Here is a 27260-nt window from a genome sequence, read left to right on the forward strand (position 1 = left end):
ATGAATGGTGAGAGGAATCATTTGTTTGTACAAGTATCCCCTCAGCAGTCACCATGGAAAGAGGCATCAATTTGTAGGGCTCAGCCTTCAAAACAGATTACAGCCTAAAATCATCAAAAACAGGAAACAGAAACCCAATGAGAAATATATTCTGAGAGCAAGTTTGCAAGGTTTAAGATATAGATCCAGGGGAGGAGTTCCCCTCCATCAAATGACACATTTCCCTCCCTCCCTCTCACCCCCCACAAACACCCCTTTTCCCTTACCTAGAAAATCTGGGACCTGCTCCCTTCTCTTACTTTGAAGACAAGGCTGAACCAGGAGGTGATGCAAAGCTGTTAAAAAGAGGAGGCAGGAGGAGACAGGAAGTGAGGGAGGAGCCATCCAAACTCACGCAAAAGACCTGCTGCCCCTGTGATCATCTAGGAGTGTTAGAACTCTTCGCAAAGATGAAACTGTTTTGTGTGGTTCTGTTCAGTTGCCCTGAGCCACATGGGCTATTGAGTTCATGAAATGCAATAAGTGTAATTGAAGAGCTGAATTTTAAATTTTATTCAAAATTGTTTAATTGAAAGTTACAGTTAAACAGCCACACCTGCCTAGTTGCTACCATATTAGGCTGTGCAAAGACTACAAAAGGGAGGGAAACAAGATGGGTCATGCTGTGAAAGTCAAGAAAAAACTACTGGGTCAAAACCAGAGTGCTGACACTCAGAGTGTGGCCAAGATGGCAGGGTAGGAAGACCCTGAACTCAACTCCTCCTATGGGCACGCCAGAATTACAAGTATTTAGAAAGTAACTATGACCTAAGAACTAGTAGAAAAGATTTTCCACAACTAAAGGTAAAAGGAAGGAACCACAACAAGACGGATAGGAGGGAGTAAGGTCAAGACTCACATCCCTAGGTAGGTGACTTGCAAATGGGAAGATAATCACAACAACAGAGGTTTTCCCCAAGGAGCAAGGGGTTGGGCCCCATTTCAGACTCCCTGGGGTGGGGATGGGGTCCTACACTAGAAAGGTGAGCCCCCAAAATATCTGACTTTGTTGTGTCATTGCTAAGTTGTGTCTGGCTCTTTGTGACCCCATGGACTATAGCCCACCAGACTCCTCTGTCAATGGGATTCTCCAGGCAAGAATCCTGGAGTGGGTAACCATTTCCTTCTCTGGGGGTTCTTCCTGACCCAGGGATTGAATGCACATGTTCTGCATTGCAGGCAGCTTCTTTACCACTGAGCCACCTGAGAAGCCCCAAAACATGTGACCTTGAAGGCTACAAGGCTTACACATGGGAAAGTAAGAAGGCGTGAGAAGCAGAGACCCCACTCTATATATATGTTCTCGGATTGGAAGAATCAATATTGTGAAAATGTCTATACTATTACAATATTGTTCTATACTATCCAAAGTAATCTATAGACTCAATGCAATTTCTATCAAATAACCAATGGCAATTCTCACAGAATTAGAACACAAAATTTTGCTATTTGTATGGGAACACAGATGACCCTGAATAGCTAAAATAATCTTGCCAATAAAATGAACAACATAGAAGAACTGGACAAATTCTTAGAAAGGTACAATCTCCCAACAGTGAACCAGGAAAAAATCAAATATATGAATAGACCAATAACCAGTTCTATAGTCTCCCTATTGGGGAATCTAACCCTGTCTCCCACTTGACAGGTGGGGATACTGGTAAAGAATCCACCTGCAATGCAGGAGACCCAGGTTGAGAAGATCCCCTGAAGAAGGAAATGGCTACCCACTCCAGTATTCTGGCTTGGAGAATTCCATGGACTGTGTAGTCCATGGGATCACAAAGAGTCAGACACAACTGAGAGACTTTCACTTTCACAATAACTAATCATGAAACTGAATGTGTTATTTAGACCAAGAAACAAAAGTCCAGGACCAGATGGCTTCACAAGTGAATTCTACGAAACATTTATGAGAATGTTAACAGCTATCCTTCTCAAATAATTTCAAAAAATTGCAGAGGAAGAAATACTTCCAAACTCATTGTATGAGGCCAGCATCACTCTGATATCAAAATCAGAAAAGATAACACAAAAAAAGAAAAGTATAGGCCAATATCACTGATGAACATATATGCAAATGTCCTCAACAAAATATTAACAAACTGTGTGGGCTTTCACTCTAGAGTCTCCTTCTGCACCTCCCAGATGGTGCCTGCGTGCCACTCCCCTGCCCTGCCTGGCTGGGCCCTCCTCTTTCAGGGGCCAGGCAATGGTTGGGCAGGGGTCAGTAGGTTAAAGGGATGCTGGCCTGAGGTGCGCTGCCTCTGCCCACACCACCTTATCCCCTCAGTCCCGCCATGGTGGAAGATGCATCTTGAAACCAAGTTGTGTGGGGGTGGCCCAGACTCAAGTGGTTTGGAAAAGTCTCTTGACCCAGAAATCACAGAGAGCTATTCCAAAGTAGAAGGAATGCACTCAAACTAGCTTGGCCTGAAGGTAGAAAGTGAGAAGAGAGTCCTAGACCAGTTGCATTGAGGACTGAAGAGCTCCTGTGAGGATTTGCCAATCTGATTGACTTGCTCAGGGAGGCTGGAACATCTCTCTCCAGAAATGTCTTTGAAAAATAAAAAGCAAGATAATCTTTCATCCAAGGACTCCATTAAAGGAAATAACCAACACAGTTCTCTGTGTAGGATCCCTCTGGAGCATAAAGAGGAATCATGTAACAGCTTTCAGCAATTTGAGACCAATGATCAGCACAGAACTTATCCTAAGGTCCACTTGGAGCCTTCAGAGAAGCCAGATACTAACTTCAGGCAATTTGCCACAAAAAACTAGAGCTGCCAGTGCCATCCAACCAAACCCCAAAATATCATTTTTGGTTTCCTTCCTGCTTTGCAGTGGCTCCCAAAATGTAATCTGGAGGAAAATATTTTAGGAGATGTGATGTCTGCCTTGACTGTGGGCATCTTGTTGGTGCCCCAGCCCACTGCTTATTCTCTCTTGGCTGGCCAGGAATGTATCAATGGTCTACACACATCTTCCTTTGCCGGCTTCATTTACTTCCTATTGGGGACCTCCCATCACATCTCTGTGGGCATTTTTGGAGCATTGTGCCTTATGATCAGTTAGCTGTAGTTGACCAAGAACTGTACGGAGCTGTCTATGACACTGCCCATGTTGCTCCTTCTTTGGGAATGGTTTCAGATGGGAACACATTATTAAGTCAGACATCAGGCAAGGTATGTAACACAAGTAGCTGTGACATTATAGTCAACAGTATGGTAACCTTTAAGGTTGGAGTTTATCAGGCAGCAATGGGCTTCTTTCAAGGGGGCTTTGTTTCAGTCTATCTCTCAGATGTCTTGCTGAGTGGATTTGTCACCTGTGCCTCCTTCACAGCTCTTACATCTCAGGCCAAGTATCTCACTGGACTCAGACTCCCTTGGAACAATGGCGGGGATTATTCATCACTGAAAGTGAAAGTGTTAGTTGCTCAGTCATGTCCGACTCTTTGTGACCCCATGGACTGTAGCCCACCAGGCTCCTCTGTCCATGGGACTTCTCCAGGCAAGAATACTGGAGTGGATTGCCATGCCCTCCTCCAGGGAATCTTCCTGACCCAGGGATACAAACCGTGTCTCTTACGTCTCCTGCATTCCGCCTGGAAAGCCAAATCTCTGGAGAGCCCTATATAAATTTAAGAATCTGTCCAAGATATGGGACTTACCTGGTAGCTCAGCTGGTAAAGAATCCACCTGTGATGCAGGAGACTCTCGTTCAATCCCTGGGTTGGGAAGATCCCCTGGAGAAGGGAATGGCTACCCACTCCAGTATCCTGGCCTAGAGAATCCCATGAATGATGTGGAGTATTAGCCAAATGGATACAGTTATCTGGTTTGGTACTATGCTGTCCTCTGAACTAAGTACTGAAACAGGCCTGCTTATAGGGGTTGGTTTTTCTATGTTATGGCTCATCCTCTACACTCAGAAGCCAAAGACTTCATTGCTTGGCCCAACAAAAGAGCCTGCAATCTTTGAATCCATGTCTGCCTACAAGAACTGTCAGGCTAAGTCAGTCATCAAGTTGGTCCACTTTGAATCTACTCTCTATTACATGAACAGAGAGTATTTTAAATCTTTATAAAAAAAAAAAAACAAAAACAAAAACAAAAAACCCTCTCAGTCCAGTCTTAGTGAGTTCAGTTCAGTTCAGTCTCTCAGTTGTGTCTGACTCTTTGCGACCTCATGGACTGCAGCCCGCCAGGCCTCCCTGTCCATCACCAACTCCTGGAGCTTGCTGAAACTCATGTCCATTTGAGTTGGGATTGCCATCCAATCATCTCATAGGCAGCTCGGAAGATGGTAGGAAAGAAAAAGATCAAAAGGGAAATAGCCGCTCTCAGTGGAATCCAGGATGAAGTTTCAGTGCGACTTTCCCATGATTCCTTAGAGTTCCACGCCATCGTGACTGCAGTGCAATACAGCTTTTAGATACAGCAGGGATATACATGATGAGAGAAGTTCTCAAGGTTTATGAAGCCGTTGGCATCCAGGTTCTGCTGGCTAAGTAAAATCCCTCTGTGCAGGACTTCCTGGCCCAGGGAGAGTACTGGAGAAATGAAGAGGAAAATCTCTTTTACAGTGTATGTGAAGCATGACTTTTGCAGAAGACTCTCAAAATTTGAAAGATATGTATGTTCCCAATGGTCTGAGCTTTTCCAGTGACTGAGAAAGTAGGTGTAACGGAGGAATACTGCCTAGCCAGTTGTTTAAATTTTGAGGTGTGCAGCATTTTGTACTATGGACCTGGAAATTGTCGCCCCCTGGAGATTTTGGCCTTTTGGCTAGACAGAACTGTTCCTTTGAAGCTGATGGCCGTCGTCGATACACAAATGCAGCAGAGCTTTTAGTTAGGCAGAATCAAAAAGAAGAAACTACTGAGGTTTTCAGCTTTCTTGCACATATGGAATGAAATTAGTATCTGTTGAACTGAACTGTCGAGTAACCCCCAAATTTAATGACCATCTTGTTTTAGGAGATAAGTGTCTGGCCTCTTCCTTCCTCAGGAGGTGAAGGGGTAAAGATGGTATTTACATGCGAAATGCTGGAGCCTGTTTGGCAGGGCTCCCTAGAGACAGAGTAGAAAGGAAGTAGGGAAAGAATACTGTGTCTCCTCCTGTAAGAGCAGGTCAAGAGGCTTCCTGAATGCAGGGTAGCAACTAGACAAGCTTGTGCTCACTTTGGGCTTCCCTAGTCCTTGTCTTCCCTGCCCACCCCCTGCCCTCCAAATGGCACTCAGATCTCTGACAATTCCCCTCAGGCAAAGTCTTACCAGGAGTCTAATGGCTGAGCAGGTTTGTGAAGTCCTACCAGCCAGCCTCACTTTATACAGAACACTCTTGATGATACATTTGATGTTTTTAGTCAGCCATTGTGTTAGGGTAAGTAGGTAAGAAAAGAACTCCTCAAAATCACCAGTACAATGAGAATCCTCCCTGTCTCTTCTGTGATCCCTCCCTGTCCCTGTTTCTGAGGACTTCTTCCCTTTAAGCGCTGTGTACTTCCCATGGAATCTGTCCTAAACTGTTGTATCTGATGAGCAGTGAGTAACGAGTTGGCCAGGCAAAAGGTAAAATGCTGGCTGGGTAATTTTATGTAGCCTTTACGTTTTATTTATTTTTGGCTGCACTGGGTCTTTGCTGCTGCACCTGGGCTAATCTCCAGTGGCAGAGAGTGGGGCTAATCTCCAGTTGCAGGGAGTGTGGGTTTCTCTTGCTGGGAAGCATGGGCTCTAGGGCACATGGGCTTCAGTAGCTGTGACACGTGGGCTCTAGAGCCCAAGCTCAGTACTTGTGGTGCACAGGCTTAGTTGCTCTGCAGTATGTGAGATCCTCCCAGACTAGGGATAGAACCTGTGTCTCTTGCATTGGCAGGAGGATTCTTTACCACTGAGCCACCAGGGAAGCACATATGTTACCTTTTAAATGAGCCTGAAGCAACTGTTCAGGATAGATTGCAAAAAGGCGGGACTGACATCTTTCCTTAACAATTTATTTATTTAGCAGTGAATTTATTTTTCCTTCCCATGATATTTTAGCAAGGGTCAACTGGGAATTGATGGTCTTTCTCATATTGAGAAGCTGCTGGTCATCTTTATTTGCTCTGCAAGAAAAATTTATTGTAACCAATGAAAAGAATGCACATAAGTGATAGTGTGCTTCCAAAAGAGCATCAATAATTAATCTATAGATATTTTTAGTGAAAACAGAGTGAAAGCTTACTGCCATGCACCCTATTGGTGTACAAAGAATACTGATGACAGTGACAGCTTTTAACTCTATGAAAGAAAGTGAAAATGATAGTCACTCAGTCATGTCCAACTTTTTGCTACCCCATGGACTGTAGCCCGTCAGGCTCCTCTGTCCATGGAATTCTCCAGGCAAGAATACTGGAGTGGGTTGCCATACCCTTCTCTAGGATGTCTTCCCAACCCAGGGATTAAACTCAGGTCTCCTGCACTGCAGGCTCTTTGGATCATCTAAAACTATTATGTAAGAAGATTTAGAAGCATCACATTCATACAACCCAGATTCTGTGGGTGAATTATTTATGATAGAGGATCACAGGCTGTGGCATAGCAATATTTCCTTTTCAAAAGCAAGTATGTCCAAAATTGAAAGCTTAAAGTTTTGTATCTGGACTTTTATGGATCGAGAAAATAAATCATTTTCCAGAGTTAGGACTATGAGACTAGTTTATGTGAAAATGAATAGCATATTATTTTAAACAAATGAGATAAAAAATAGCCAAAATGCAAAATCATTTTTAACCCACTCCTACATTCTAAAATGACTACTGGTTTTTCCAGTAGTATTTCCAGTCATGTATGAATGTGAGAGTTGGACCACAAAGAAGGCTGAGTTCCAAAGAACTGATGTTTTTGAACTGTGGCATTAGAGAAGACTCTTGAGATTTCCTTGGACCGCAAGGAGATCAAACAAGTCAATCCTAAAGGAAATCATTTCTGAATAGTCATGAGAGGGACTGATACTGAGACTGAAGTTCCAATACTTTGGCCACCTGATGCAGAGAGCTAACTCATTGAGAAAGACCCTGATTCTGGGAAAGATTGAAGGCAGGAGAAGGGGATAACAGAGAATGAGATGGTTGGATGGCATCACCAGCTCGATGGACATGAGTTTGAGCAAGCTCCGGGAGTTGGTGATGGACAGGGAAGCCTGGTGTGCAGTCCATGGGGTAGCAAAGGGTCGGACACCACTTAGTGACTGAACAACAACAAGATTCTAAAAAGTTAAAGTATTTATGAAAAGCAAAACTTATGAGTAGAGCATCTATTGGAGTGGGGGCATTAAAAAAATTTTCTTTATATTTTGTATTGGAGTATAGCGGATTAAGGAATGGGACACGTTTTAAATATCTTTCTTGTTGGCTCCATAAATTGCAAGTGTTGCTTTTCTTATGGGAGAGCTCTGTCCATCACGAAAAATTCCTTTCTGTTATTAAAAGAAAGCAGCATCTCATGAGGTAGATTTCTGTTTTTCAGGTGATTGACATCATGATTACATGTCATAGTGTCCTAAATATTGACATCCTTTTAGAAATTAAGTCTAGAAATTCAGCATTGTTAGCTGCTGTTTGTATTTGTATTTTGTTCTTGTTTGTAGCCAATATTTGCTCTTTCTCTTCAGTCTTACAAATAGTCAAATTTTAAAAGTTAGCAAACCAAAGCTAACAATATGTTAAAAGGGTCATATGCTGTGATCAAGTGGGATTTATCCTGGGGATATGAGGATTTTTCCATTTCTGCAAACCAATCAGTGTGATATACCATGTTAACAAATTGAAGAATAAAAAAACATCCAATTATCTCAGTAGATGTAGGAAAAGTTTGATAAAATTCAGCATCTGTTTATAATAAAAAATCTCCAGAAAGGGGACATAAAGGCATAAAGGGAACATACCTCAACACAATAAAGGCCATATATGACAAACCCGTGGGCTTCCCTGGTGGCTCAGTGGGAAAGAGACTGCCTGCCGATGCAAGAGATGTTGGTTTGGTCTCTGGGTGGGGAAGATCCCTTGGAGAAGGGAATGGCTACCCACTCCAGTATTCTTGCCTGGGGGGTCCCACGGCCAGAAAAGCCTGGCAGCTACAGTCCATGGGGTCAAAAGAGTTGGACATGACTTAGTTACTAAATAACAAAGACAGACCCATAGAAAACATCATACTCAACAGTGAAAAGCTGAAAGAACTCAGTCTAGGATCAGGAGCAAATTGATAATGCCCACTCTTGCCACTTTGACTGAACATAGTTTTGGAAGTCCTAGCCACAGTAATCTGAAAAGAAAAAGAAATAAAAGCAATCCACATCAGAAAGGGAGAAGAAACTGTCACTGTTTGCAAATAACTTGATATTATATATAGAAAATCCTAAAGAAAACTACTAGAGCTCATCAGGGAGGTCAGTGAAGTGCAGGATACAAAATTAATACAGAGAAATCTGTTGCATTTCTATACACTAACAAAGAACTATCAAACAGTGAAATTAAGGAAACAATCCCAAAGAAGGGCAATGCCAAAGAATGCTCAAACTACTGCACAATTGCACTCATCTCACACGCTTGTACAGTAATCCTCAAAATTCTCCAAGCCAGGCTTCAGCAATTTGTGAACCATGAACTTCTAGATGTTCAAGCTGGTTTTAGAAAAGGCAGAGGAATCAGAGATCAAATTGCCGACATCCGCTGGATCATCAAAAACGCAAGAGAGTTCCAGAAAAAACATCTATTTCTGCTTTATTGACTATGCCAAAGCCTTTGACTGTGTGGATCACAATAAACTGTGGAAAATTCTGAAAGAGATTGGAATACCAGACCACCTGACCTGCCTCTTGAGAAACCTTGTATGCAGGTCAGGAAGCAACAGTTAGAACAGGACATGGAACAACAGGCTGGTTCCAAATAGGAAAAGGAGTATGTCAAGGCTGTATATTGTCATCCTGCTTATTTAACTTATATGCAGAGTACGTCATGAGAAACGCTGGGCTGGAGGAAGCACAAGCTGAAATCAAAATTGCCAGGAGAATTATCAATAACCTCAGATATGCAGATGACACCACCCTTATGGCAGAAAGTGAAGAAGAACTAAAGAGCCTCTTGATGAAAGTGAAAGAGGAGAGTGAAAAAGTTGGCTTAAAGCTCAACATTCAGAAAACTAAGATCATGGCATCCAGTCCCATCACTTCATGGCAAATAGATGGGGAAACAGTGGAAACAGTGTCAGGCTTTATTTTTTTGGGCTCCAAAATCACTGCAGATGGTCATTGCAGCCATGAAATTAAAAGATGCTTACTCCTTGGAAGGAACGTTATGACCAACCTAGACAGCATATTAAAAAGCAGAGACATTACTTCTCAATAATGGTCCATCTAGTCAAGGCTATGGGTTTTCCAGCAGTCATGTATGGATGTGAGAGTTGGACTATAAAGAAAGCTGAGTGCTGGAGAATTGATGCTTTTGAACTGTGGTGTTGGGGAAGACTGTAGAGAGTCCCTTGGACTGCAAGGAGATCCAACCAATCCATCCGAAAGGAAATCAGTCTTGAATGTTCATTGGACGGACTGATGTTGAAGCCGAAACTCCAATACTTTGGCCACCTGATGCGAAGAGCTGACTCATTTGAAAAGACTCTGATGCTGGGAAAGATTGAAGGCAGGAGGAGAAGGGGATGACAGAAGATGAGATGGTTGGACAGCATCACCAATTCAATGGACATGGGTTTGGATGGACTCCAGGAGCTGGTGATGGACAGGGAGGCCTGGTGTGCTGCGGTTCATGGGGTCACAAAGAGTCGGAAAAGACTGAGTGACTGAACTAGAACTGGAAGGAAACAATCTCATTTACCTTGGCAGAAAAAAGAAAGAAATAACTAGGGGTAAACCTAGCTAAAAGGAGATGAAAGACCTGGACTCTGAAAACTATACCACATTGATAAAAGGAATTGAAGACAACACAAACAGATGGAAAGACATATCATATTCTTGAATTAGAAGAATTAATACTGATAAAATGACCATAATACCCATGGTGATTTACAGATTCAATGCAATCTGTATCAAATTACCAATGACATTTTTAAAAGAACTAGATGAAATAATTTTTAAAATATTTATGGAAACACAAAAGATCCTGAAAAGTCAAAACAATTTTGAGAAAGAAGAACAGAGTGGGAGGGATTATGCTCTGTGTAATCAAAACAATGTCAACAGTAATCAAGACAGTGTGGTATTGGAGCAAAATCAGAAACATAGATTAATGAAATGAATAGAGGCCCCAGAAATAGACCCATGCATTTATGGTCAAGGAAGCAAGAATATACAGTGGAGATAGTCTCTCAGATTGGAGAGCTATAGGTAAAAGAATGAAATTAGGGTATTTACTAACACCATATACAAAAAACTCTCAAACTGGGTTAAAGATCTAAGTGTAAGACTGGATACCATAAAACTCCTAGAGGAAAACATAAGTAGAACACTCTTTGACAGAAATCACAGGTATATAAATATATATATATATATATATATATATATATATATATATATATATATATATAAATCACAGCTATATATGTGTGTGTGTGTGTGTGTGTGTGTGTGTGTGTGCGCTGTCTCCTAAAGCAAATGAAATAAAGGCAAAAATTTAGAAATGGGACCTAATTAAACTTAAAATCCTTTGCTCAGCAAAGGAAACCATCAACAAAATAAAAACACTACCCTCAGAGTGGGAGAAAATACTTGCAAATGATATGAGAGAATAGGGGTTAATGCTCAAAATACAAAAACAACTCATGCAATTCAACATAAAAAGAAACTATTTGATTTAAAAATGAGCGGAAAACCTGAACACACAGTTTTCCAAAGCAGACAGACAGATAGATAGATAACAAGCAAATGAAAAGATGCTAAACATCATCAATCATCAGGGAAATGAAAATTCCCACAATGAGATATCACTGAATGAATACCTCATATCCGTCAGAATGGCTATCATCAAAAAAAAAAAAAAAAAAAAAAAGCAAACACTGGTGAGGATGTGGAGAAAAGGGAACCCTCCTACATGGTTGGTGGGAATGTGATTTGGTGCAGTCACTGTGGAAAACAGTATGGAGGCTTCTCACTAAAAATAGAAGTACCATATAACTCCACAATTCCACTCCTGGGTATATATCTGAAAAAAATACTAATTCAAAAAGATACACACGCTCAGTGTTCATAGTAGCATTATTCGTGGTTCTCAAGACACAAAAGCCATCTAAATGTCCATCAGTAGACAAATGGATTAAGAAGATGTGGTATACACACACACACACACACACACACACACACTAGAATACTACTCACCCACAAAAAGAATAAAAATTTGCCATTTGCAAGAACATGGATATACTTGGAGGGTATCATGCTAAGTGAAATAAGTTAGAAAAAGAAAAATACTGTGTCATATCACTTTATGTGGACTCTAAAAGATACAATAAAACTAGTGAACATAACAAAAAAGAAACAGGCTCACAGATATAGAGAACAAACTAGTGGTTACCAGTGGAGACAGGGAAGGGGAAGGGGCAATATAAGGGTAGGAGATTTGAAAGGTGCAACCTGTGTGTGTTGGTTGATCAGTTTGTCTGACTCTTTGCCACCACATGGACTGTAACCAGTCAGGCTCCTCTATCCAGGGGATTCTCCAGGCAAGAATACTCGAGTGAGTTGCCACTCTCTTCTCCAAGGGATCTTCCCAACCCAGGGATTGAAGCTGGGTCTCTCACATTGCAGGTGGATTCTTTACTGTCTGAGCCACCAAGGAAGCCTATAAAATACGCTGAAAGGATATACTGTACAAACACAGGGAATATAGTCAATATTTTATAATAACTATAAGTGGAGCTTATTTAACTTTTATGCAGAATGCATCACAGGAAACGCTGTGTTGGATGAATCACAAGCTGGAATCAAGATTGCCAGGAGAAATATCGATAACCTCAGATATGCAGATGACACCACCCTAATGCCAGAAAGTGAAGAAGTACTAAAGAGCCTCTTGATGAAGGTAAAAGAGGAGAGTGAAAAAGCTGGCTTACGTCTCAACCTTCAAAAGACTAAGATCGTGACATCCAAACCCATCGCTTCATGGCAAATAGATGTGGAAACAATGGAAACAATGACAGACTTTCTTTTCTTGGGCTTCAAAATCACTGCAGATGGTCATTGCAGCCATGAAATTAAAAGATGCTTGCTCCTTGGAAGAAAAGCTATGACAAACATAGATAGTATAGTAAAAAGCAGAAACATCACTTTGCTGACAAAGGTTCACATAATCAAAGCTATGGTTTTTCCAGCATCATGTATGGATGAGAGTTGGACCATAAAGAAGGCTGAATACCAAAGAATCATTGATTTAGAACCGTGGTGCTGGAGAAGACTCTTGAGAGTTCCTTGGACAGCAAGGAGATCAAACCAATCCATCCTAAAGGAGATCAACCCTGAATATTCACTGGAAGGACTGATGCTGAAGCTGAATCTCCAATACTTTGGCCACCTGATGCTAACAGCTGACTCATTGGAAAAGACCCTGATACTGGGAAAGACTGAGGGTAGGAGGAAAATGGGGTGACAGGGGATGAGATGGTAGGATGGCATCACTGACTCAATGGACATGAGTTTTAGCAAACTCTGGGAGATAGTGAAGGACAGGGAAGGCTGGTGAGCTGCAGTCCATGGGTCTGACATAGTCAGACACAACTTAGCAACTGAACAACAATAGATGGAGTAAAACCTTTAAAAATTGTGAGTCACTATATTGTATGCCTTTAACTGATATGATAGTTTTCATCAACTATACACAATGAGATATGAACTCAGACCTCTTAGGATGACTGAAGGAAAGCTACATGGCTCAAAATAGCCTGGGGTTAAAACTGCCCTCCAGGTCCTCCCCACCATTCTAAACAGAATAAAGAACTTTCTCCTCCGAAGAAAGGAATGAACCTTAAGATTGATTACGTTCAGCTGCCAGCCGATCACAGTCTCCGGCCGGTCTCAGGAATTTCTTGCCCCAGTTGTTGAAAGTTAACTAATCAAAAATAATCTTGAGGAAAAACAGACCCCCTCAAAACAATGTATCTCTGCATACACATGTTTTCTATATATACCTACTCTCTTCTTGACTTAGCGCAGCAGTTCCCTTGTCTGACTGCTGCCCCTTCTTGCCTCATTAAAGGTGATCTGTCCTGTAGAGAATCGGTCTCGTTCTTTCTCTGATCCTCACCTTCTCTGGTTCCTTTACCTTACATTTTTTGGTGTCGAAACCCGGTAGGTTGAGGTTCCTTCTCATTCTCATTCTCCATGGCCAGCTCTTCAGAGCGTGGAAACCTGCTGAGCTCACTTTCCCACCTGGGCTTTCAAGACCTCCTCGAGAGGAAGCCCTGCGCCTTCATGAGCGGTACAAGTTCCGTATAAGGGCTTTATTGGTTTTCCACGTACCTCGAGGAATATTGGCCTCTCTCTCTCTTCCTCTTTTCTCTACACTCTCTTTTTTGTGACACCAACCAATTCCAGGACAGAAGTCTTTTGCCATTCGACCTCCATCCATCCACCAGGAAATTTCCCCTGACCCAGTAGCCCAGGTAAGCTCGGACGGTACTATAGGGTGCCACAGACTATCATCCATTCTGGGTTCCTGGGGAACCCTCTGGCCAAAAGGCCCTCTGGAGAGGGGATACCCTCCCTCCTTCAGAGTCTGTCTCTCCCTTTGCCCAGTCAAAGGATTAGGTGATGATCTTTTCTTTTGACCAGACAGTCGTTAGCCATTTGCTATGGGGTTAAGCCAGTCCATCCTCCGGGACTCTCCCTTGGCCTGCATAAAATGAGACCTCAAACCTCTATTCTTGACCGATCTCAAGGTTCATAAACTCAAGTCACTCTGTATTCAAATTTGGCCTCAATACAAATTGGATAACCAAAACCGCAGGACTGAGTTCAGGACTTTTGATTTGAATATTTTATCAGATCTAACTAACTTCCTCAAACAGAGTGTCAAACGTTCAGAGGTCCCATCTATTCAGGCCTTCTGGGGCTTTAGAAGCCGTCCTTCTCTCTGCAAGGGCTGTTCTACCTATCAAACCATCCTCTGTTCTCTCTCTCCCCTTCCACTACAAAAGAATCCAAATATAAAGCCCCTAAAAGGACCCCTAAACCCTCAGCCCCCGATTTCAATGTGGCAGATCAGTCTCCTCCCTACCACCCCGGAGATGAGGCTTCTGGAGATGAGACCACACCCTCTAGCCCTTCCTCCTCCAAATCGGGAAGTGATGACCTCAAAACCCCAAAAGAGATTTCCACACCCTCCCCTCCATCAACCAGGACCTGAAGCAAACACATGCTTCCTCTCAGAGAGGTAGCAGGACTGGAAGGCACTACAAGGGTTCATGTGCCTTTCTCGATTTCTGATATGAGCCAAACTGAAGGAAAATTGGGATCTTTTTCAGAAAACCCTACCAGATATAGGAAGGAATTCCTCCACCTTACACAAGCATATCATTTAACCTGGAATGATCTTTATTACATCCTAAACACCACTTTAACCCCTGCTGAAAAGGAACGGATATGGCAGGCAGCCAGAACTGATGCTGATCAGCTGCATAACCAACACAGGACTAATCCCATGGCTGATGATGCAGTTCCTTTAACTGAGCCATGGTGGACATATCAAGCCAGCGATGCTGGCATCGGGTACCTACATCATATGACCCCCTGTTTACTAGAAGGAATGCCAAAAAGCTCTCACATTCATGTTAACTATGATAAGATTAGAGAAGAGACTCAAGAAAAGGATGCAAACCCTGCCCTTTTTCTTTCACAGCTTACTGAGGCAGTCCAGAAATACACTAACCTAGATATTTCCACCCCCGCCAGACTCCTGTACTTACATGTCCAATTCATAAGCCAGTCAGCCCCTGATATTTGCTGAAAACTATGCCAGTTAGAAAAGGATCCCAAAACCCCTCAGCAAGATCTCCTAGAAATAGCCTTTAAAGTTTTCAATAATAGGGAGGAAGAAGCAAAAAAGGAAAAAGGAAAGGAAAGAAAGGCCAAATATGCTTTCTTTACTGCAACTACCTAAGAAAAAAATTCAACCCCTCTGTCCTGCCAACCTTGGCCCACCCATATAGGATCTAACCATCCAGGCCCCTGCTTCAGATGTAACCAAACTGGACACTGGGCTAAGTCCTGCCCCAACCCCCGGCCACCCACCAAATCCTGCCCCACCTGCAAACAATGGGGACGCTGGAAAATGGACTGTCTTCAGACACTACCCACCAAATCTTGGGGTCCACCTCAGGCCCAACAACAATAGACCGGGAACCAGACTCAGGGGGGCCCTGGCACCCCAGATCATGGTTCCTTGGATGAGACAAGAGATGATCCAGTTGTTCCTGAATTGTTTCAGTGACGGAGCCCAAGCTCCAGACCCCAAGGCTGCCCATACAGACAGACTCAGAGCTTCGGGTAATTGGCACAGTGGTTGAACACAAGGAAAGTCTCCTTCCTAATAGACACTGTAGCAGCCTTTTCACTTTTAACCTCCTTTAAGGGCCCTCTCCAGCCTTCAGAATTGGCCACTGAAGGCGTCTCAGGCATCCCTTTTTATCCCAAGATAACCCCCTCCCTCCTTTGTTTCTTTCAGCAAAACAACACTAACACATTCTTTTATAGTAGTTGCTCAATGCCCAATGGCATTGATGGGACGTGATCTTCTGGCTAAGCTGCAAACTTCTATAAACCTCCCATTCTTAGATCCCACATCAATTCTTTGCATCCAAATGTCACCCAAACCCTTGGCCAACCCTCACTCCCAAAACTTGCCCACTGGTCTTCCCCCAGTAGATCCTCAGGTCTGGGACTTCGAAGCCCCATCAGTAGCTCGACACCATTTCCCTGTACAGGTTTTTCTGAAGACTCCCTCTCAGGTCATACCCCAAACTCAGTATACCCTGACTACAGAATCCCAACAAGGACTTAAACCAATAATCTCCTGACTGCTCAGAGCTGGCCTTTTGAGGCCTATCTCTTCACCCCATAATACCGTTATACTGGCAGTCAAAAAGGGACCCCACTCCTGTTATCTAGTCTAAGATCTTCGCAAACTTAATGAGGCCATAATACTCATACACCCCGTGGTCACTAATCCCTATGCCCTTCTCTCACATAGGCCCCCTGACACACCCTATTTCACGGTACTGGACCTCAAAGATGCTTTCTTCACTGTCCCTCGACACCACTCCTCACAGCCCCTATTTGCCTTTACCTAGCTGGACCCAGACACATATCAATCTCAACAACTAACTTGGACCATTTTGCCACAAGGGTTTAGAGATAACCTTCATTTTTTTTGGTCAGGCCCTTTAAAGAGACCTACAAACTTTAGACCAAGGCTCCACCACCTTACTCCAGTATGTAGACGATTTATTGTTACATAGTTCCTCTCACCATAGCTGCCTAGTACACACTGCAACAGTATTAAATGCCCCAGGCAGCTGGGGCTACAGAGCCTGGCTCTCCAAGGCACAAATTGCTTCCACCACCGTCAGTTACATAGGATTGCTTCTCACTCCCACATAATCCTCACTCCAAAATAATTCCAGCTCAGAGACTTCGAGCCTTGACACAGACCCCCAGGCCCCAAACCAAGAGGGAACTTGTTTCTCTATTATGTCTATTCAATTTCTCCTGAATACAGGTCCCAAATTTTTCTCTCCACACAAAACCTCTCTACCAAGCTACTTGAGGAAACTTAGATGAACCCTTATTGACCCCCACCTCTCTCCACACCCGCATACAAACACTTCTCAAACATTTACTACAGGCCCCTTCTCTTTACCTGCCTGATTACACCAAGCCTTTTTTCCTTCTGTACATTCTTGACAAGGACATGCCTTAGGGATTCTGTGCCAGAAATGGGGGGGCATATGGGGCCCTCTAGTTACTTATCCAAACATCCTGATCTCATCACACTCGGATGGCCACTTTGTCTCCAGACCTTAGCTGCAACTACCCTCTTAATACCTGAAGCCCAAAAACTAACCCAAAATGCTCCTTTAAATGTATGTTCACCTCATTCCTTTAAGGATTTGCTCTCTCATTGGGCTTTCCTTTCTCTGCCTCCTGCTTGGCTACAGATCCTCCACACACAGCTCCTCGAACCATCCCTTTCTTTTACACCGTGTAAACCTCTTAATCCTTCTAGTTTATTCCCTGCACCAGATCCAGAAGCAGAGCACCTATCTCATGACTGTGTTCAGACCTTGGATATGTCACTTAATCCCTTTGAACATATAACCTATCAGCTCATTACTGACACCACAGTCCCATCCTGGTTCATAGATGGCAGTGCTCAGAATCAAGTCCCATTTGGGACTGGATACGCTGTAGTCCAGGGACAGCCCGACAAAGATATCCCCCCTCGCCTCATCAAGTCAGCCACACCGCCAGCTCACACATCCTCACAGCAGGCTGAACTGATAGCTCTTACACAAGCCTTGACTATAGCCAAAAACCAAAAGGTAAACATTTACACTGACTCCAAGTATGTCTATAACATATTACATTCTAATATTATAATCTGGAGGGAGAGGGGATTCCTAACTCAAAAGGGCACACCTATTCTCAGTGCTTCTTTTATTTCTGAACTTCTCCATGTGGCTCAGCTCCCAAAACAAGCTGCTATAATACATTGCCAGGGACATCAGCAACATGGCCCTATCTCCTTTTATAACAACATAGCAGATCAGGAAGCAAAGCCGCAGGCTACCTCTGTTAGTCCTGTCTTTACTGTAGCCCAAATTGATGAGCCTAACATCTGCACATTACTTTCACATTTACATTCCCTTTTCCACCGCTCTACAAAAGTACTTAAGACTTTCCTCCAGAACTTTATTGAGCTGACTAAAGACAATGCGACTTATTTAAATCATCTCACCAAACTTGTACCATTTGTTAGCAGACAAATCCTAACATTTGCCCCCCTCCTTTCACCACCCACCAAATTCGCGGGCATCTTTCCGCATAAGACTGGCAACTAAATTTCACCCAAGTGCCACCCATAAAAAAGATTAAATTCTGTCTAGTCTTCGTAGATACATTTTCTGGATGGATTGAAGCTTTCCCGACTACTAACAAATGAGCCCCTACCGTGGCTCGCCTTATTCTCACTGAAATCCTCCCGAGGTTTGGAATGCCTTCCTCCCTCCAGTCTGACAACGGGCCAGAGTTCACATCCCAAATCACCCAAAATATTGTACGAAACCTTCAGATTCCTTGGAGGTTTCACATTCCTTATCACCCCAGCCCTCCAGTAACGTTGATAGAGCCAACTGTGTCCTAAAAGAAACTCTGACCAAATTAACAATCAAACTTCATCAAGATTGGACTAAATTCCTCCCTTTAGCACTCCTAAAGGTCCGGGCCTTACCAAAAAACCCTCTAAATATCAGTCCATTCGAGGCCATGTATGGGAGGCCGATAGTACCTTTAGGACCCTCCCCTCCCAGGATGGTCCCAGACTACCATCCCACCTTCCTTTTCCCTTACTTGCCCAGATACAAGATGCCCTTTGGCAACATATGGATAACCTTGACCACACTCCAATCTTCCATACCCATCCCTCAAAATAGGAGACAAAGTCTATATGACAGTTCAGTCCCACTCAGATCTAACCCCTAAATGGCAAGGACCCTACATGGTAATTCTGCTGACCCCCACCTCTGCAAAATTAAATGAAATCACCCCTTGGGTACACATCACTCAGATAAAGGTCATGCAGCCCAATGAAGAGAATGCTTACCAGACTAATACTTACCAAGTTTCCCACACAGGGCCTACAACTCTAAAGTTCTCATGGCTTCCACCGGCCCCAACTGGTGATGGACGGGGCCTGTTGGTTTCACAGTTACAATTATTTCTGGAACAACTCCTGGCAGATATCTGGGTCTCGAGTCCTCAAGGATCCACATTTGAACACTTTGAATATTACATCTTCACCCTGTGACTGCAGGGAACCTTTTATAACTTTTATCCTTTTGAAATCCAATTCTTCTCCATAGTTCAGCTCAGTTAAGCTTTTTCACTCTCCTCTTTCACTTTCATCAAGAGGCTCTTTAGTTCTTTACTTTCTGCCATAAAGGTGGTGTCATCTGCATATCTGAGGTTATTGATATTTCTCCTGGCAATCTTGATTCCAGCTTGTGCTTCATCTAGTCCAGTGTTTCCCATGATGTACTCTGCATATAAGTTAAATAAGCAGGGTGACAATATACAGCCTTGACATACCCCTTTTCCTATTTGGAACCAGTCTGTTGTTCCATGTCCAGTTCTAAATGTTGCTTCCTGACCTGCATACAGGTTTCTCTAGAGGCTGGTCAGGTGGTCTGGTATTCCCATCTCTTTCAGAATTTTCCACAGTTTATTGTGATCCACCCAGACAAAGGCTTTGGCATAGTCAATAAAGCAGAAAGCGATGTTTTTCTGGAACTCTCTTGCTTTTTCGATGATCCAGCAGATGTTTGCAATTTGATTTCTGGTTCCTCTACCTTTTCTAAAACCACTTTGAACATCTAGATGTTCATGTATTGCTGAAGCCTGGCTTGGAGAATTTTGAGCATTACTTTACTCGGGTGTGAGATGAGTGCAATTGTGGATAGTAGTCTATCCTATATTCACTTCCCCAAATGTTGGTTAGCATCTTCTTATCTTTTTTCTTTCCTCTGCCCCAAGAACTCTTTCAAAACCCTAACCTCAACTATCTACTCTGGACCCTTAATTTAATCCATACTCTCAATGCTTCTAACCTACAATTGACTAAAGACTGCTGGATATGCCTATCCATAACTCCTCTGGTAGATTCAGCCGTCCCCACATCCATCCTCGACTGGACCACTGCTAACATATCCTTACACCACTCATATCGTGGGGAGCTTTTATTCATCTCATATCTTAAACATCTTCACACTAGTGATCAAATCTGGAATTCGGACAAACTCTTAGAATCTTTACTCACTGACCTTCCCTCCTACAACAGATAACCTCCAATAGGAGGCCCTGTCACCTAGAAAGTAACACATTACAACCAGCTCCTTTTTGCATATCTAGAAATTCCCGAAACAGTTCATATGACCAACCCCTGGGCATAATCCCTAAACCCATGTTTAACCATACTTTCACTTTACTCTTTGCCACTGGAAAGGCTATATAACATTTCTGGTCCTCCAGGACACTCTTTAACCTTTACAGAATGATTTCCCTCAGCATAATCCTCCACCTCTCCCATCGTTGGGGCCACCTTAGCAGGGTCCCTGACCATTCTTGAACGAATGAATGGTCCCTGACCATTCTTTCTGCCTTGACTCCTCTTCGCCATTGACTTCAGCTGTTGTATTGCAACACCTGGCCGGTTTTTCTTGTATGGGGCATCTACATACCTCTGTTTACCTACTAATTGGACTGGAACCTGCACCCTGACATACTCCAGTCCTAACATTTTTATAGCCCCCAATGGTCAATCCCTACCTATTTCTTTCATACACAAGCAAATTCAATTCATTCATGAGCCATTCATTTCATTACCCTCTTAGTGGGAGAATAGCGGCTGGAATTGGAACAGGAACTGGCGGCCTAATCACCTCCATCCCAAACTACCAGGCACTATCTAAAGACCTATCAGACAGCCTCCAGGAAATATCCCAAGGTCTAATAATTATTCAAAATCAACTTGATTCCTTGGCGGCTCTAGTGTTACAAAATAGAAAGGGATTAGATCTACTAACTGTAGAAAAGGGAGGTTTGTGCCTTTTTCTGGATGAAACCTGCTGCTTCTATGCCAACCAGTTGGGTGTTGTCCAGGAAGCTGCAAAACCTTACAGATCGAGCCTCTTGAATTGGCCAGAGATTAAGCAACTCCTGGCAGTCATGGTTGATGGATTGGAACCGGATGCCTCGGGTTTTGCCCCTTCTTGGACCATTCATAATCATTATCCTCCTATTCACATGTGGACCTTGTTTGCTTAATCTTTTCCAGGGATTCCTCCAGGACTGAATCTGAGCCATTTCTCGAGATCAAGTCAAGGCTGTTCTGCTCAAGACCCTGGCAACTAGGATAGAAAATCAACATTATGGCCCTTAGACTTCCTTCCTCCCAGACCACAAGCCCCCAACCCTCATTTACCAGCACGAAGAAGCCCTGAACACTGACAACGCCCATCTCTCTTTCTCTTTTTATATATTCCTTAGGGTCTGAAATGAAGGAAAGCTACCAGGCTCAAAATAGCCTGGAGTTAAAACTCCCCTCCAGGTCCTCCCCACCATTTGATACAGAACAAAGAACTCTCTACCCAAAGAAAGGAATGAACATGAAGATCGGTTATGTTCAGCTCCCAGCCGATCCATCTCTGGCTGGTCTGAGAAATTCCTTGCCCCAGTTGTTGAAAGTTAACTAATCAAAAGTAATCTTGAGGAAAAACAGACCCCCTCAAAACAATGTATCTCCGCATACATATGTTTTCCATATATACCTGCTCTCTTCTTGACTTAGCGCAGCAGTCCCTGGTCTGACTGCTGCCCCTTCTCACCTCATTAAAGGTGATCTGTTCCTGCAGAGAAGTGGTCTCCTTCTTTCTATGAACCTCGCCTTCTCTAGTTCCTTTACCTTACAATGACCACAGCAAAAAGCCAAGAAATAACAAGTGTTGTGAGGATGTAGAGGAAAGGGAAACTCATGCACTATTGACAGAAATACAAAAAGGTGCAGCCAGTGCAAAATACACTATGGAGGCTCCTCAAAAATATAAAATGCAACTCCATATGATCCAGCAATCTCAGGTCTCGGTATTTATCTAAGGAAGATGAAAACACTAACTAGTAAAGATGTTTGTGCCTCCATGTTCATTGCAGCATCATTTACAATAGTCAAGATATGGAGACAACTTCCGTGTCACTGATGGATGAATGGATAAATAAATTTTGGTACACACACGCACACACACACAGACACACAAATAGTATTCAGCCATAAGAGAGAAGGACATCTTGCCCCGTTGACAACATGGATAGACAGGAGGGCATTACGGTAAGTGAAATAAATCTAACAGAAAGACAAATAGTGTGCAAACCAATTTATATGTGGAATCTAAATGAAACAAAAGCCAAACTCATAGATGCAGAGAACAAATCGGTGGTTGCCAGAAGTCAGGGTTGAGGGTGGAAGTGGGAGAAATGGGTGAATGGGAACAGAAAGCAAAAATAATAAAATAAAATAAAATGCATACTCATTGCAACATGTATACACATATATAAGCTAATGGGAAATACCAAGACTTAGAAATATTTTTGATTGATTATTTACTCTCCTGGAAAATGCATGATTTTTATTTCATGCAAATTGAAATTCAATAAAGTTGAAAAACTGCAGTCATTTAGGTACAATTGGATGTAAGCAGCATAGTCAAATGTAAGAGATTGAGTAAAATTGGTCTAAGTTGTCACAGGACCTTGTCTCTAGGCCCTTTTACAATGTTAATTTGGATCTCTTCTAATGAAGAGTTAGGACCTATTTTTGCACTTCTTGAAGCTCAAAGCCTCAAAGGCTTTGCAGTTTTACTTTCAATAATTTCTGCTCTTTTAAGCATTTGCTGTTTTTGCATTTTTCATTTCCTGTTTTCTTCAACCCACAGACTACCTTCTCATGCGTGTAAAAACATCTGTACCTATTTGGTAGAAATTCTATGATAAAGAGACCAGAGGATGATTTTCACACACATTCCAGCACAGTCCCCAAGAAGTTTGTGGTTGACCTGTTTCTCAGAATCTTCTCACAATAACAAGAGTGGCTGTTATAACTTCACATGTACACAGGCACAGCCATTTCCTGCCTCGTCTCCTTCACCTTTGGCCTGACCAAGGTCCACTTCCCTCCTCTACATGGGGTGATGCTCACAGTGGACTCAGACTTGCTGAGGAGGCCTGACTGAGGACGGTCGGAGCTCTGTCATGAGCTGAGTGAAAGATCCAGTGCAATCAGTGGATGCAGGTTCTTCTGCTCTCCTGACAATGGAGTTTTAAAAGCCTGGACATAATAGAAACTTTAAGAAGGCAATTTCCTTTATCTTTGCCTATTTTGAAGTCATAAAAATTTGAAATTAGTATTAGAAAGTCTCTATCTCCAAGTTGCAGATGACCACAAATAATTCTGTGTATAAATATGTAAGAGTAGTCTGCACATTCTCTCTTATTACATTTTATTTCTATGTAACAGGAGATCAGAGATTTCAGCATCAATTTAGCAAACTAGTCGTATGCCAACCATTCTGGAAAATGGATTGAGATCAATTATAGACCACAGACATTTTTCTTTCTGAAATCCCTAATAAAACTGGGATGTCACAGTGAACTTAAGAGCAGACATATCAGATACAAGAGGATGCAACAATTTCTGGGAGGAGCACTGGGGCAAAACATCCTCAGTCAGCATGGCCCCAGAGAGGCTATGGCTGAGGCGTTTGCGGAGGAGACAGAAGCACCGTGGAGAGGTGGGCTTCAGACACTTCAGCTGCCATGGGATGGGGCTGCAGATCCGTTGAGGATGTGACCATGAGACAGCAGGCCCAACTGTCTCCTCACGTTGCCCTGTTCAGAGGCTCACACTTCAAGGTCTCTCTTCCCGAGTGCGTAACTGAAGGATTCTGCCCTAAAGATTAGAGCATCTCCAGAGAAAACCCTCCACATTCGGGCATTTTGTGTTCCCTTTCCATAACAGCCTGTCCTGCGGTCACCTCAGGTGAGACCTGCACTCAGAACCCTCACTCACAGGTGAAACTTTCAGCTTTTATAATGATTTATTCCAAAAAATGAAAAGGTGAACAGGGAGAACTGCCATTTGAGGACAAACTGCAATATGATGGAGAGATGAAGGAGACAGAGATAAACAGAAAAAATAACCCTAAGGGGACCATTAACTCAGCAAACAAAAACATGAAAAAACCTAACCAAGGGAAAATAAATTTCTCTTTTAGATATTATCTAGATTAATCATCCTCCCACTGAAATCAACTAAAAATGCTGAAAACACATTAGATAACTTTTCTTAAGAGCATATGTGAGTAGGCAAGTAGTAAGCATTCTCAGAACAGAACTAAGTGGGTGACAAGCGGAGTGCAGCAGGCTGTCCCTCTGAGGATACTTTACCAGCTCTGGAGAATTTAAACTTTGCTTCTGGAAGCCACATTGACATGAAAATCAGAGTCAAGGCAAAGGGGGATTCAAGGTGGGAGGCGGCTGGTAGCTAATAGAGGAACTTGTATCACTAAGTCCAAAGGGACACTCCCTCAATGAAGGGTGACATAGGAGTCAGTGACTTCTAGTCAGTGAAATGGATGAGAGATTTGTAAAAGGAAAGATCAGAATGAAGTTTAAGGAGCAAAAGATGCTTATAGACAAAGAGAGAGAGAGAATAGGCTAGAGGAAGACTTTAAAGTAATAATGGTTGGATTTTTTTCCGAGCTGATGAAATTCAGCAATCAACACATTCAAGAAATCCAATACCAAAGAAGGTCATTAGGAAAGAATTCACACCTTAATGTGTAATAGTGAAACTGTGGGAAAAGAAATGGACCAGAATGAACAGACAGATGACCTTTGAAGAAAAGAATGTAGGAACTGGGCTAATTTCTTACTAATGACAAAGGAAGCCACAAAACAGTGGAAGAGGGTTTTCAGTGTGCTGAAAGAAAATAACAGTCAACTTAAAATTCTACACTCTTGGAAAATAGCTATCAAAAATAAGGCAAAAGAAACACATTTCAGACAATACAGACTGAGTGTCTTGCACCAGCAAACCTTAAGTAGAATTTGTAAAGGGTGTATTTGAGAAAGAGAAAAGTAATCCCAGATGGTAAATCATAGGTGAAAAAGAAGAAAGAAAGAAAGAAGAGTTAGTTACCATTAATAATTTCTAGGGCTTTCCTGGTGGTTCAGTTGGTAAAGAATCAGCCTGCAATGCAGGAGTCCTAGGTTCAATCCTTGGGTCGGGTAGATCCCCTGGAGAAGGAAATGACAATCCATTCCAATATTCTTGCCTGGGAAACGTCATGGACAGTGGATCCTGGTGGGCTACAGTTCATGGGATCATAAGAATTGGACTCGACTTAGAGACTAAATCAGCAGGGCTTAAAAAGGAAAAAAATAAGAAAATTAAAATACATTGCAACAATAATGTAGAGATAGGGGTGGCAGGTGGGAATAAAAACTAAAATATTCTAAAGTATTTGTTGTATAACAGAAAGATGAAAACAGAAATATTTTTAAACTTTGATAAGTTAAGAATATGTGTTATGTAGGGAATAAAGCCAATATTTTGTTATAACTATAAAAGATATCTAACCTTTAAAAATTGAAGGAACATTAAAAATTTCTGTACAAGTAAAGGAAAAAATTCAAAAGTGAAAAAAATAGCCAGATAATCCAAATTAAGATACAAAGAAGAATGAAAAGACAAATTATGAAACAGGTTGTACATGTTGACAGCAGAAATTAAAATTAAGAATGCATCCAAATAGACTATGGATTATAAGTATGATAAATACATCACAGACTTCAGTTACAAAAATAAATATTTTTTGAAGTGAATTGCAAAAGAAATCTGACTCTAAAACATGAAACTAGAGATAGATTGAAAGCAAAAGTAAAGACAAATAGAGCAATACATTCTAAACAAACACAAACAAAATATCAAAGGAAATAGACTTTTCCTTCAGTGTCTATTGAGAGCCTATTATGTACCAACTGTTCTAGGCAACTGGATATATTAGCACATGATCGCAGGTAAAGATCCCTGCCTCTCCAGACCTACCGGTGTTCCTTGAAGGAACAAACAACAAACAAAAAAGGAATAATTTATAAAATAAAGAATCATTATAGAAGACATTCCCTTATGTAAGAATAAGAACTCAGGGAGCATGGTAAAGAGGACCCAGGGCGAGAGGGCAGGTGAAACTTCAACAGTACGGAAAGGGAACACCTACCAAGTCCTATTCTGCAACATGGCAACTTGTTGATTCCCAATCCCAGAGAATGCAGCCCAGTTTAGGAAGGGATTTAGATAATTAGGATGCTGTTTCACAAGAATAAAGAACTTTGAGAATGATTGCCCTGGATATTCCAACAAACATATGTTTATAAATATAGATGAGATTGATTTTCAAAAATGTATGTTGGTTTGCAGCTTCCTTGGGATCTATCCAGGTCTCATCTGAAACCTGACGGTGAGGCAGACCATCCAGGCTGCAAGCTGGCAGGTTTAATACCTAAGGAACTGACTCAAGATGTTTGTCTTGGGCAGCCCCAAGAAAAGCAGTTCTTCACACCTGTCTGCCAGAATCTGAAATGCTTATAGAGAGGCCTTGAGTGGGTTTGATCACTTATAGCAGCCAGACAGTGTCAGTTTCTACTCGAGGCTGCATTCTTGGAGGGGCTTCTGGGAGTGGGGAGGTGAGCAGAAGGCACATTTCTAGGACAGGGAAGTGGCTGGGGAGCCCTCGATTGCATGGGTGCAGTTTGCTGGTCCACCTCTCAACCCTGTGACCAGCTGTCGCGATCTCACAGTTTCCCCTCTCCCTGGGCTTTCACCAGCATGGAGGCAGCTGCTCTGTGGCTCCTGGCTGCAATGCAGGCAGATGCCACAGCAACAATAGAGTCACATGCGAGAGAACACGGGTGAAGTCAGTGATTCCCAAGGGAATGACAACTTTTTCTGCCAAAAATCGTATGACCTGAATCTTGGATTTACAATGTCCCCCACATAGGAGGTGGGATCACTCAAGGTGTTCACTCGTGTCCTCATGTGACAATAAAGAGGACACATTAACAGTGTCATGAGTAGGAACACACTACATCCTGTTTGGCTAATGATTCCAGTGCTTCCTAGGGAGGAAGTGACCATGTCCAAGGCCACTTTTTCAGTTCAGTTCAGTTCAGTCACTCAGTCGTCTCTGACTCTTTGTGACCCCATGAAATGCAGCACGCCAGGCTTCCCTGTCCTTCACTATCTCCTGGAGCTTGTTCAAACTCATGTCCATCAAGTCGGTGATGCCATCCAATCATCTCATCCTCTGTTGTCCCCTTCTCATCCTGCCTTCAATCTTTCCCAGCATCACAGTC

The 27260-nt window shown here is 42.5% G+C and overlaps 1 protein-coding gene and 1 pseudogene across 5 annotated transcripts in view; one reads left to right on the forward strand and one right to left on the reverse strand.

The window, feature by feature from the left end:
* Positions 1-27260, reverse strand: part of LOC122674440 (GTPase IMAP family member 7-like) — an 89240-nt gene that overhangs the window by 7583 nt on the left and 54397 nt on the right. For 2 of the 5 annotated variants that reach the window (XM_043872748.1, XM_043872747.1), the window contains one exon: positions 267-335. The exons of 1 other annotated variant lie outside the window; for it this stretch is intronic. In XM_043872748.1, the coding sequence (XP_043728683.1) occupies positions 267-335 (69 nt within the window). Of the gene's footprint in view, positions 1-266; positions 336-3712; positions 3732-18915; positions 18936-27260 lie in introns of those variants that run through there. 2 more of the 5 variants (XM_043872754.1, XM_043872753.1) reach the window with 2 other exon arrangements.
* On the forward strand, positions 3812-5109 carry LOC122674442 (annotated as a pseudogene).

This window comes from Cervus elaphus, chromosome 18 (assembly GCF_910594005.1).
Source record: "Cervus elaphus chromosome 18, mCerEla1.1, whole genome shotgun sequence".
Lineage (NCBI taxonomy): Eukaryota > Metazoa > Chordata > Mammalia > Artiodactyla > Cervidae > Cervus > Cervus elaphus.